Raw genomic sequence first — 14206 nt, 5'->3', positions numbered from 1 at the left:
TCGGAGGTATTTGCAGCAGAAAGAGTTGCTAATATCACATATCAACGGTTATGATTTTGAGATACGTTATGAAGTTTACGAACACAAAACGACAACAATATTTACTGCCTACGGAAGGAAGAGACGTGTGTGGAGCAGTTGAGTATTCCAGCATCATATAACGTTGTGAAAATTAGTTGATACTCAAACACAATGGAAATTTAACCTTAACACATGCGAACGTTAATTCCGGTCTGCAGAAATAAATACAAGTAACTTACTGCCGGAGGCTGTTAGGAAAGTTGTGCCTTCAAGCGCGTGAGGTCTCGCTGAGAAGCCGAAAGCAGTTATTACACGGCAAGTATTGGGCGAAAAACACATATCTTGCACATAATTACGAATTAAGTAAAGCTATAAATTAATACGGATGGTTTAGATACAAATTACCTTCAAACATAATAATAATTACATTATTGGAACTCGTGTTTTAATTAACTGTTTGGCATCCTTGAATTATTTTGAGTAGCAAAAATTTCATTATTTTGACCTCGTTTGTGTATTCGAAGACATACTGTTGGATATCGGGATTGTGCACTAAAATTAACAAAGCCCTTTGATTTTACAATTCTCAAAAATGTTCAAGTTTAAACGAGGATTTGTGACCAACCGTTAAAGCGAATATACAGAGGAAGATTCTTTTCGTGCTCCAAAAAACTAGCGAAATCTGTTCATATATGCCCAACCAGGTCTCGACTGTGAACTTTTCCGCGAGAAAAATAGCGTTACAAAGTATGTCTTATAAGTTTCAAATAAAATTATAGCATTTCACAACAGTTGTGATGCATGAGATCGCCACATCACTTAAATACAGCCTGTACAAGCTTAACTCCCCTCAAAATGGCGTAATATGCCGATGCAGGATAACAAATCGAACGTAGGGATTGTTCATGGTGAAAATTTAGTTCAACCATAGGGATAGTTCATCTTATTCGAAGCGCACTAAGGACCCTTTCACACAAGGCAGTAAATACCGCCAGCGTCCGACGGTATTTACCGTCGAACCTTAGCGGACATACGAAATGTGCACTGCTCTTCACACTGCTTTTAACGCGGCGTAGAATTTGACGCCTGACGCCCGCGCGCGTCGTGCTAAGCTAAGGTCCACGCAACGAAGAACTAGTCGACTGTCGCATGCCCACGAACGCCGTTCCAGTTCCCGTTAATCATAACAGCAATTGAACGCTATGTCAGCACCGCAGAATATTGCTAATATCTGCCGGTAGTGACTAATTTACGCCTTTAGTTCTCTTGTGGATCAGTCACTTGCCCCTTATTCAATTGTTAACTTCTAACAATTGTGTAATCATTTGAAATCCTTACCTCTTTCCACCACAGTCATCGGCAGTTCGCGTCAAGTACTACTCGGCACAGTTTTCCCAAATCGAGTTAAGTAGACTGGTATAAGCAGTACATAGAATTAACCCATAAATTACTCAAACCTAGAATGACTCCTTTGACCTGCTCCGTTTAGGGTTTAGTTCAGGTCTAGGAACACACATTCACTACTGTCTTTCTTCTTCTGACAGAAGTTAAACTATACTTCGGCTAACAAATTATTTCCGAACATTATCAATTGTTCTAGGCGATGCAAGAATTCTCTAGAAATTTACCAGTTTAGCAAGTCACTAGGGCCCCATGCAATGTAATCAATAGCTTCATAGAACCACGAAAGCACCGAAGGAACAAGCGAATCCAACTGGAGGGACCTTTACAAGGCCTCAAATAGTTCTCCACGACCCAAGCATTTGTGCTGCAACTGAACTGAACCTCACCGTGGGCATTCAGCCAGCATTCGTTCTCGAAATGTAGTGCGTGAAATATCTGGACCATACTCAAGTTTGCGGTTGCTCACGTGGCGCGGATTATAGAAGGTCAAGGTTGCTCGCATGATTGATTCCGGTAATGACCTATAATCGCTCCAGGAGTTACGCAACGAGCGAAGCCAAATTAGGAGAATATTAAGAAGCGCAGTTATAGCTATCAGCTAAGAAAGGTGCAAATACATCTTGGATGCAAGGATGTTAAGAAGCAAGGTAGGGAAATTTTTAATATTAAGGAGAAAATCGGACACTGCACCATGGCTAAAATTTACATTACGCACATTAATTATGGCGATTCCATAGGTAAAACGTATCGCCTAGAAGAAGGAGTCTAAATAAGGTTAAAATTACAGGATGCGAACACCGTCACATGCGAGGTTTCACGCCATCGGCTCCCCTGCTTCAGTATTCGCTGAACTGTTGCTTGACGGAGTGGCAGGGCTCTCTTTTCGGTCTTGCATATCCTTCAGGGTTTGCATCATGGATTTAATGTACTGACTGGCCGCGCAGACGAGATCAAATTCGTCGTCCACCCTCTCATTAGTGTAGCCTCTAACTGCATTCCGCAGGTCTTCATAAGCTGCGGCCACTGCCGCCTCGTCTTCGCTTCCCCGACTCGAGCTGCTTTGATGGCCATCCCCGTCGGGACCTGTGGGTACACCGCGTTGATGGCTCCTCTCTCGATTGACAAAATTACCAATCTCCGATGGCAATCTGGGTTCGTATGTAGCCATTCGAAATTCACGGTTTGGACGATCTCTTCTACCAGAGGGCCCCGTATTAGGCAATGCAGCCGAACTACTCGCTCCGGAAGGTTCAGAATATGCCTGCTGGTAGACCACCGCATCAGATGTACTTCTAGACCGAAGCTTCCTCAGGCAACCAGCGTAAGGTAGAGGTACTAACTCTACCAAGGCCTTTAAGCTTTCCAAGAGTCCAGCGGTTTCGTCGCCGCCGGCATCAATCCTGTGACCTGAACAACGCCTGCAAGAACGGGCAGTGGCATCCATACTCTGCGGCGACAGGTTGCAACTACATTGGCGGCGATCCATCTGAAGAAGGTTATGTAAAGCAGATTTAAAGCTCCATTTAGATTACATCTGCACCTCCAATAATTATTGAACGCACTGCATTCAATGCTATTAACCTACGTGTACAAAAGTAAGAAACCAATCACTACGGCTACCAAATCTGCCTTAACATGCCATGCTACGAATAGAATTGATCTGCCTTAACATGCCATGCTACGAATAGAATTGGACGAGCAATGCGGGCCGAAAGACACTTCACTACCTTGACCAACCGACTGCATACAGATATGACCATCAGGCAAGGAAGAACAACACCATTTCTAGCTTCGCATGTCCATATCACTTATCAAAATTTGCTACACTCCTCACTATAGCACCACAATTTAAATTCCTATACTTCCAATAAACTCACATTGGTTAATTATCAAAATTTGCTACGCTCAGCACTATAGCACCACAATTTAATTCCTATTCTTTCATTAACTCACCTTTGTTAAAAGATTGCGCTTGTTCTGAACAGAAACAGCGTGTCCGTGGTTGTGACTTCTGACGGACTCCATTCAACATATTAACTTCGAATGAGAAATTAAGGTCGGCTTAGAATGTTACCCTCGAAAGACCTTGGAGAGCTATTTTCATAATCTTGAAGTGAATCAGCTCAGAGAAGCTAGAATAATTTTGTTTCGTGTCTGAATAATTTAAGCTTTTTCAAATAAAGCAGGGAAATTTTTAGTTTGTGTATTTTGGCGCATTAAAGATATTTCAACTAATATAAATTTGCGGTTTATTTTGATCTTGTAATGTTGACGAGTTTCCTGTTGCGTAAAATCAAATGAGATTCTTAATTAATGTTTTATTGCGGCTCTGAAAGTGAAGCTAAATCTAGACATATGATACGTCACGTGATACGATAGGATTTATTACAGAATTTTACGTCATTTTGTTTTCAATTAAAATGAAATAATATACGTTTAAAAATTACTTTTTAAAGACAACACTTCCAAAGAATCCAGTATCTTCAATCTTACAGATGTACAATGAATTTCTCATCTAATTTTCGAAAATTAAAAAAATTTATTTTTACATTTTTTAATAGGTAAATATAATTTTTTTAATATATAAATTTTTTCAAAATTATTTATTCTATTAATTGATTCATGCATTGCCTCTGACTTCACACAAGTGTGCAAAATTTCAGATCAATCAGACAGGTAAAAGTGTGTCAGATATCAGTTATAAGATTTGTAGCTGACAAAATTATTTTTTCAATTTTTTTAAACTTGAAAAAAAAATTTTTTTTATTTTTTAAAATCTTTTATTTTGACATTTGATTCATGCATTGTCTCCAACTTTACACAAGTGTGCCAAATTTCAGATCGATTGGAAAGGTAGAAGTGTGTTAAATATCGATTATAAGATTTGTAGCAGACAGACAGACAGACAGACAAGAAGTGAAGTTAAAGAGAAGTGTTGTAAAAACACAACTTTTGCACAACCGATCAGCTAGTAAGTCCCTCAATTCTGAAGGGATCTTCCTAAAATTTATTACATAGCTAAAAGTTAGCAATAGGCCTAGATGAGAATTATTACAGATTTTTGCGACATTTTAATTAAAGCGGAGAGTTCAAAAAATTTGCTTAGGATATATTAGGATAGGTTAGATTAGGCTGTTTATTATTAAATTGTAATGGTCTAACGTAGCTAATCCTAGCTAAACTTATCCAAACCTAACCTATATTAGCCTTATTTTTCGTAAGTTTTGTCCTATTTATATACAAAATAATTGCAAAAATTCTATTATATTTTCTATTGCGGCGTATTGATGATGATTACTCCTGATTTAAATTAAATGATATGTAAATCTGGGGCTTGCAGCGCTCAAGGGTGAGTTCCAAAAATTATAGTTCTTCGTTCGCAGGCGGTTGTAGAAATAAATATGTACCTGAGTTCCCTTCAATCTCACGTGTCGGTCATTTTTTAGCACCGTCTCTTATTCTAGGGAAACATGGTACATGAATGTATAACAATACAGATACCCGATGATGGTAAAGTCATGAGAATTTTTTTTTATTTCGACTTCCCTCACGAATTATAGAAGTAATAATGGAAAAAGGTTCTTAAAATATAGCAACCTAATAATAACGTCAGATTTAATTATCTTCAACTCTGGGGCTCGGGCTGCGCCATTAAGTCAGTTAAACTGAAAAATATATTAAAATACTCATAGCTCGCAAGAGAAGTCAAAATTTAATTTTTTTTAAATCTAAATATCACCGGTAGGCTGCTACGAATTTATGAGTGTAGCTACATTAAAATTAGATGCTATTTAGGCTCGCTATAAATTCTGGCAAGCACTACCAAGCCCACTTTTGATACTTTAAAAACGATCACCATGAGGAAAACTCCAAATCCCGTTGATTTTGCGACATTTGTAGATTGTTCCCGACTGCACTTCAGAATAAATGAGACATAAAAGTTGTGGGCCTTCTAATCAGGAATTCAAAACTGTTTTGTTAACTACATTTCCCTGCATGACTCTTTAACCAACAGGAGCAACGACTCCCAATTCGCTTACAAACAGCAATGCCTTCTAAACCAACAGATATTACGATTCCTGATTCGCTTACAAACAGCAATGCGGTCCCAACCAACAGAAATTACGATCTTAATTCGCTTATAAACAGCAATGCCTTCTAAACCAACAGAAATTACGATTTTTAATTCGCTTACAAACAGCAATGCCTTCTAAACCAACAGGTATTACGATTCTTAATTCGCTTACAAGCAGCAATGCCTTCTAAACCAACAGGTATTACGATTCCTGATTCGCTTACAAGCAGCAATGCCTTCTAAACCAACAGGTATTACGATTCCTGATTCGCTTACAAGCAGCAATGCCTTCTAAACCAACAGGTATTACGATTCCTGATTCGCTTACAAGCAGCAATGCCTTCTAAATCAACAGGTATTACGATTTCTCATCTACTTACAAGCAGCAATGCCTTTCCAACCAACAGGTAATACGATTCCCAATTCGCTTATAAACAGCAATGGATTCTCAACCAACAGGTATTACGATCCCAAAGTCACGTATGAACGGAAATGTGTTATTTGCTCAACTAGAAAATTGTAATAATATATTTTTGCAATATCTTGTAGAATTTGTAAGAAATAGATGTCTGGAGATTGATAACTGACGAAGATTTAACTACTGTGTGATTTTTTTTTGTCTCCGCGGTTCTCTGTTTTTTGGTTCTCCGCGGTTCTCTGTCTGTTTTTTTTTTTTGTCTCATAGTTTACATTGCATGAGATATGAACAGTTCGCCACGGTTCAGCGAGTTTAAACGAAGTATTAGGTGCCACATTTTTGAAGAGTTTGAGTCTATTAAATGGTAGTGGCTCAAGTCTGTCTCATGTAGGAGGTCAAAGAGAACTTGTAACCAAATGTCATTGCAAGATTTAATTTGTATTTTCTAACAGAAAGCTTTGTCTTTTGTGAGGAGAATTTGATTACTTAAGTAAAAATATAGTTAAGTCTTACTTTTGCCAACGAAATCGTTTGTTTCTTTGTCGAAAAATCTCTGCCTGTTCGTCGGCTAAGTACAAGATTCATTTATTTGAAGAGTAGGACTTTTTTCTTATATTTTCAAGTCCCATAAGTGAGCAATTAAGAACTATCTGAATGATCGCATAAATATCATCAAAATAGATTTTACTTGACATCGCATCGTGCATTTGTAGAGTTTCTTGGTTTTCACCATATGTCAGCAATTCTAGAGATCTAGATCAGGAAAAGAAGTGGCAGCTATATATATAGCTGTAGCAGTAATGCGGCAGTTGTATGAACAGCAGTAGTAATGAGACCTGTACTAAAAATAACTGTAGTAAGAGCGCAATAATAAGAGCATCATTATAAATGGCAGTAGTATAGAATAGAATAGAAGTGTCGGCACTGAAGAAATAGGCCCATGGCCTGTTGCCGATTCTTGTTCATAGAATATAATAGAAGTGTCGGCACTGAAGAAATAGGCCCATGGCCTGTTGCCGATTCTTGAACTTTTCGTGACTTGATTCACAAGGGATCCGGCCTTTGGAACCCGATCTTTCTATAGCTGACGATTGATTGAGATAGCTGCTGGACTTATTGCCTGGTCCGTAATTTGCTAGGCATTTTAAGACTGAACATATGCTCCTGCAGAATAGATAATCAGAATAGATAATCCTGCAGAATCCTGCAGAATAGATAGTAGTAATAACAGTGGTGGTCACTGCTAGTAGAAAATTGGTAGAAAAAATATAACTCAGTACTCACGGCAGTGAGTGACAGACAGCGCATTTTCTCGTGCATAAATCAGTTTTCATTGCGATTAGTACAGTGCATTAGAGCTAGAGATGTCGTATCTTTGATACGGGCATGCCCGCTTCTTAAAATCGACGAAAACGTGAAGTCACGGACGGACAGACGGACATGGCGAGCACAATAGTGCATTTTTTCTATAAAGAGAAAAGGCGCTAAAAATTGTGCACTTCCTATGTAGATGACCTACAGTTATCGTACAAGAGAGTATCTATAATAGACGCTCGTCGCGCCTCCTTCTACCGCTAAAGTTCAAAAAAAAGTTTTGTCACGAATCTACACTTTTTATCGAACTTTAATGGTCCCGTAGAAATCCTTTTTCATTACTATTCTTTTCTCCGTCCTGAAATTGGTTTTAATAAGATATAAGATTATAGCCCTGCATTAATAATTACTTTCTTGCCCTGATTCCCTATAATTTTCTCGATCTTTAATGCATGGATCTGTAGAAATCCTTTTCATAAGTAGTTTTTCCATGTTCTGAAGTTCTTTTTTATAAGGTATAAGTGTGAAGCCCATCATCAATTAAAATAATGACCCTTATTCCGAAATCGTTTGCATTAGAATAGATTTTATCATCAGAGTCACGATCTTGATTTGTAAAAATTTTTCTCAGCTGCTGAATTGTAACAAATTCAATGAATAAAACTCGCCCTATTCTCCTCACTCCTTCATTCCTTTTTCGATTCTAATCAATAAGATGAGATGTAGTGAACCTTTATTGATATTAAATCAGACGTTCTGATAAGTTATAATATAATATGTCAAATAAACTTTAATAGTAACATTTTCTCGGAAGCTTAAAATTTTTTCGTTTACCTTCGGAACAAATCCCAGTACAGCCAAAATGTTCATAATAGTAATTTAGATTGTTATTGTTGTCACACTCAAACATTTGACATCGCACATTAGTACAACTCTTCTAATGTAGCGGTGTCATCTCCGTCGGCCTGTCGCCGATTCTTAACCACCCAGGCCACTTAGCTGATTTCGACCAGAATTATCACATCTTGTTACGAGTTTCGGAACCCCCAACTCACTGCTCCATCCTAAATGATCTAAACAACTCGATCATCCGAGCTGTTATCTGTTTTGATAACGCCACAAATCTAAAACTTACATATCTTTGCATGCATAAGAAAATTGTTAAATTTTCATAATATCAGGTTTTAAAAGACTCGATCTGAACTGATCAGACACTCTATGTAGTTATCGGACAATAGTTCGAAACTATCAAGTCAATCCTGTTCTTGATGGTATTTTATTCTACTATTATGTAGAATAATTTCAATGCCAATATTATTTTGTAACTATTATGTATAATAATTTCTAAATAACTTAAGCCGAGCATTTATTCATATATGAAGTTTTGAGTGGAAAATGAATCCCCTATCGCGCGTTTTGATCTTTGCACCAATGAAGCCTTATTTTAGACAGGACACTGCATACCTGAATTTGAACTGGGCAATGGGCATGGAGGCGTGACGCGGTGACCGTTTGGCTTCATTACACGAGGGACTGGAAGTTCATGTACCGTGCGGAAGGCCGAAAAACAAACACAGCTGTGTTGCCTTTAGCTTGTAAACAAATAATCCCAAGGTCCCATACTGGACGATGACAAATGGTTACAGGTGTCCTTATTTTCGAGAGAAAAACAAACTGTGGAACACAGCAATGGTGTTGTAAGAACTCAAAGGCTTGTAGGCGTTTTTTGTTCCAGCCACGATTTCTGGATTTAGTGAATACAAAGTAAATTATAGCGTTATGATCAGGGCAAATAAGCAAAACTAGACAAATTTTCAGGGTTTTATATGAATCGATCCTACTGATAGTAGGATGCTTAAATAGCACACAAAATGTTTTGAAGATAAGTAGAGTAGAATCATTATCATGAATAACGATACCAATTATGCGTGAATAATTCTATTTCCATAATTGTAAGTACTTCACGTGAAACTTGAACAAATTTTTGAAAGAAATTGAAATAAATAATCGAATTAGCGCACAAGTACCTTAAAATGTACGGAAAAACCAAAGGTGATTCAGTGAGTAGTCTCAATGTTCTGCGTGTAATACTCATATTCTCAACGACCTAAATTAAAGCCTTACAATTACCAAATGATAATTGCAGGTGTATGTGCCTAAAAACTCACTTGATCGTACGACTGTATATGTGATGCAAAGCAGTCAAGAAGAGCTGCGTAGTATCACGGACTGCGTCGTAGCGACGATTGAATACAGGCAGACNAAAGTGTGACCCCGGGCGTCTCCCAGCACGTTTCTCGTGTTAAGTAATAAACAACAGGCGCGTGGATACAGCAGTTGACAACAAAACTATTTGTAAATATAGTCTTACAAAGAATTTGTCATGCTGGTACTAATATGAATTTGGATCTAATTTATTCCACAAATTTATTCAGGGTCTCCAATTTATTCTGATTCGAAAATATGCCAATATTATTCCTACCATAATTGGCGGTTAACAAAGTTTCATAAGTATTTTAAATTTCGTTATTGAATAAGTCGCACGTTGACCTAGAATTTAGTACGTCATATTCAGACGGCTGAAGAGTTCGGCGAGCAGCTGATACAAGCAGCAGTTTTTGCTGTCGTATGGTATGGGACGATACCGATCAGCCGCTCTGACTGTCATCACTCTCCACTTCGAAGAAAAAGTTTATCTTGAAGCCAAATTACTGAAGCGACCACTCAACCGCGCGACCCCATACTCGTATACCTGCTCAAGCCGAAACTGGTTCAGACCAACATTACGGACGAGGCAGATGCAAAATTGATATTATTATAGTACACCACTTCAGGCGACGTGTTTCGCTGTAGGTAAATAACCTGAGTCAGATATGCGTGCTTTTATGCGACTACTTCGTGCTAATAATGAACACAGCGTTGAACTATAAGCTTGAATCTTAACAATTAATGAACTCTACGCATTACAATAAGATTAGCAACACACTTAGCGCTTAACTATAAGCTTAGCGCTTAACTATAAGCTTAGCTCTGAATAATAAGCTTAGCGCTTAAATATGAGCTTAGCGCTTAACTAAAAGCAAAGCGTTTAACTATTAGCTTAGCGCTTACCAATATACTTAGAAATGCGCTACAGTGGAACAAATTTAAAGTTTAATAGTGAATATAACATAAATCTAGACATTATTGTAGCACAACTTGGTCATCATGCTTAAATTTATAAGTTATTCAAGTACTAATTAACGCGTCACGCATAAACTCGAGGAGCCGTCAATTGCTCACGAAATTTGTACAACAACAACCGTAACAGTGCAACTTCAACTTAATTGAGAGGACCTGCTTTCAGAAGATAATTTAACACAAACTAATTGATTTAATTGTAATTATTTCATCATATGCAGAACAATCCATCTATTTCATCTACTCTAGAATCTAAGAATATCCTCAAATAAAAAAATCAAACTAAGTATAAAAATTTTATTACCTGTATACAATATATTGCTGATTGTGTGTCGCCAAATTATAAAAGATATCTCAAAATGAATTTCCAATTTACCAGCTGAAATTACAGGTAAAATGGCCAAATTCCCATGAAAACATTGAAACGATAACTGTGCTTAGAAAATATCTGAACCTGCCTGAAGTTACTTTTAGGATCAAAACATCTTAAAAATAATTTATTTTAAAAAATATTTACCTTGAAAACTATTTATTTTGCTAAAAAATTTTTATTTGTGAAAGAAAAAAATATTCACATTCTTAAAATCGGATATCATTACCTCGTTGTTCACTCATCCTACTTTATTCTCTATGTCTCCGTTCTACCATTATATTCATGAAGCAAGTGTTCCAGTATATACATAGCAAACCTCGCAGCAAGAACTGCTTCTCCCTCTACAGGATACACTTCACCTCCCCCCACTCCTCTATAACGCACTCCCCCACGGACGTCGTGAGCCCCCCGCTCTAAAGGACACCTTTTATACGCCGTTGGAGCCATAAAATCTCGGCAGGAGATGTGTTAATGTGCGCTCGACACTGCTATTTAAACTGGTTTACGGCTACCCACGGTCAGGCCCAGACTGACACGGCACCAATGGCTACATCGTCTGCCTTATCAGGCTCGAATTACGGGTGAATCATCGGTGGCCGCCTGTACGGACAAAGGCCTCTAAAGACGCACACAATAGACATTGGAGCTGGAGGCGTATTATCATTGGTCATTAACGGGCAACTGATGATGCTTTTAAACACATTACACGATTCTTAACGTATCAATTATAAAAGCCGTGTGACGGAAAAGTAAAAATTCGAACAGTTTAAATTAATAAATTAATACATGGGATAAACATGGGATTTATCAAAATGATGATGGAACACAATCAAGAATTGAGCAATTTGAATTTTATATTATATAATTTATCAAGTGCGATAGGAAACAATCCGTATGCCATCAATCCGTACAAAAATCCAATTCTACACCACATAATGTTTTTATCTTCTATACGTCTTTATTTACTCATGGAACTCTTTAATAAAGAAATTATGTTGATTAATTCAAGGGAAATGGGAATGTTCTACGAGATCCAATCGGCCTTTTCCGGAATTATATTCATCAAACTTTTAACTTTTATTAAATATGTATGAGTATAAACTCTTTCTAACAACCCCCTTTACCAGCCGTTCAAGTTCTTTGCGAATTACATGAAAAAACTAGTAAAAACTTCTAAAGCATCGAAAAGTTTTCCGCGCTAAAGCCTCAAGAAACAATAGGATTAATATTTTCGTAATTATTTACGCTCAAATTGGACACTTGAAGCTCATGAAGTTGGTAAAATAATAAAGCAGCTACGCAATAAATCAAACATAAAATTTGAGTTTTCCGTTCAATCAGCAGCATGAATTTCAAAGAGAGCTTGTGTGTGATTTAAACTTTTGAAGAAAACCTAGTTTTTAAGCTACCGTAATGTCACGCAAGAATCTACAAACACATTTTAGGAGATCACGACCCAACTAGATTACCTACTATAGAGGAAATTTGCTTGACCAAGTACCTACAGCACATAGTTTATTTCAATGAATATTCCAGTTTATACGGCATTTTTCTAAAAATGACATTAGGAAACGATGAGAGTGAAACTGTGAGTGACCATTTTTAATGGCGACCAATTCAGGCTCGTGAGGCTACAGTTAGCGACGAAATTATTCGTACACCTCCTTCTTTTCAATGTTTTCTTGAAAAACTCGAAAATTAAAGAATGTGTGACCTTAAGATTTTATTGAACTAAGCAGTATATAATTTGGAAAATAACACTACATTTTCAGAACTAAATGTAATTTCAAAACGTTGTAACAAAAAATGCAAAAATTACACAACACCATATAAACAGACACAATTATTCCTACACTTGGAGAAAAGGAGAAAACTGTGTCGTTAAATAAACATGAACCAAAGAGTGGTGTTGAAAGACATTGCCACATCTTTCCTTCCGAAGAACACAATCCCAACAGTCAAGCATTGGGGTGTGTCAATGATGTATATTGTTTTTTTTTTCTCTTGAAGTGGCACCGGGAAGTTAGTTTCAATTGATAGAATAGTGAACTCAAATGTTTATATATCGATTTTGAAAGAAAACCTGCAAACATCAGTTCTGAATTTGGGTCATGGATGACGATATGGATCTTAATTACAGCAAGACAGGGATTTGGAAGCTGCGACCACTTGTTTTAATAAAACAAATATGACTGTTCTTCCATGACCAGAAAATAGCCGCGGCTTGAACCCGATTGATAATTTATGGCAAAAATTGAAAGTTTGAATGGGATAATATCAAATCAGATACTACTTCGAATCTCATCAAGAACTATAGGAAGAGACTGCTCGAGATTATCTAGATGAAAGTACCTGCCATTGATAATAAAATGGAAGTTGTTAGTATTTTACAACTGTACGAATATTTGTGTCTGAAGGTGTCGGGAAATTAAAACGTTTTGAAATTCAATTTTGTTCTGAAGTTGTTGTATTATTTTCCCTATTATATACTGCTTAGTTCAATCAAATCTTAGGCTGTACGAATAATTGCGCCACTAACTGTACAAGCGACTTCTCTAAGTTCAGACGAAAGTACGATCGACCCAAAATTAATTAATCGTTTTTTTTTCAAATTTAAACGTCATGAATTTAACGAAAGACTCAACAATTAAGAGTTCTTCACTCTTGTACCACCAGTAAGCCGCAGGCGGCCAAAGCTGAAGGCAAGCAGCGAGGCGGTCTTCCTCCAAGGAGCAACAATCCAACTAAAAATTTCCAGCCGTCTTGATTTTTTGTGCGTTTCTGCGGCGTCGCAGCCTAGTTATTAGGGCGCGATTACCGGCCTTATTGAAGTGCCAGCCATGCTCTTTTAATTAGAGCTCTATAATTATATTGTTAAGACGCTTACTAGGTTATGAATTAGCTACCTCGGTTTCCGCGATTAATTGCTAGGCCTCGAAAGCTTGAAGAATCCGGGCTGGCTTTGGAGCAGTCGCTTGATAAAAGAAGATTGAGTCCTCCAAAAATGACATTAACTCCTACAAGTTATTGGCCATAAAATGAACGGGGTGAGAGTTGTTTCATTGTGTTCCCAGCTACTCGATGATTAGATGCCAGAGATACGAAATGAGGCCTCAGGGTTATTTTTTTTAACGTTGACTCGTGATTTCTCGTAATACGAAGTTAACAATACTTTTACAATAACATTAATGAGAAACGCTTCTTTCCGACCTGGAATATTTCGTGTTAAGCCACAAATAATATTTGTTCGTTTAAGATTAATTATAAATTTCATCACACAGCGCAGTCAACAACTGGCAACAAGTCTAACAATTTATTTTCATTATACTGTAAAAAAGTTAAACAAAAAAAAAATTGAATTGAACTAAGTAAACTCGAATTAAGAACTCCTAAAAAATATAATTTGCAGTCGATATAATAG

General features: G+C 37.2%; 1 protein-coding gene across 1 annotated transcript; it reads right to left on the bottom strand.

The window, feature by feature from the left end:
• Window positions 1-2073: 2073 nt before the first annotated feature.
• On the bottom strand, window positions 2074-3435 carry LOC108675415. Its single transcript, XM_018163423.2, has 2 exons — window positions 3379-3435; window positions 2074-2911 (listed from the first exon to the last, which is right to left on the bottom strand). The coding sequence occupies exon 2, from the start codon at window positions 2909-2911 to the stop codon at window positions 2240-2242; it is 672 nt and encodes a 223-aa protein (XP_018018912.1). The 5' UTR covers window positions 3379-3435; the 3' UTR covers window positions 2074-2239.
• Between the last annotated feature and the right edge of the window lie 10771 nt (window positions 3436-14206).

This window comes from Hyalella azteca, unplaced genomic scaffold (genome assembly GCF_000764305.2).
Source record: "Hyalella azteca isolate HAZT.00-mixed unplaced genomic scaffold, Hazt_2.0.2 contig8316, whole genome shotgun sequence".
In the NCBI taxonomy this organism is placed as follows: Eukaryota; Metazoa; Arthropoda; class Malacostraca; order Amphipoda; family Hyalellidae; genus Hyalella; species Hyalella azteca.
The sequence above is the reverse complement of the archived record's forward strand: the minus strand, read 5'-3'. Positions and strand labels throughout refer to the sequence as shown.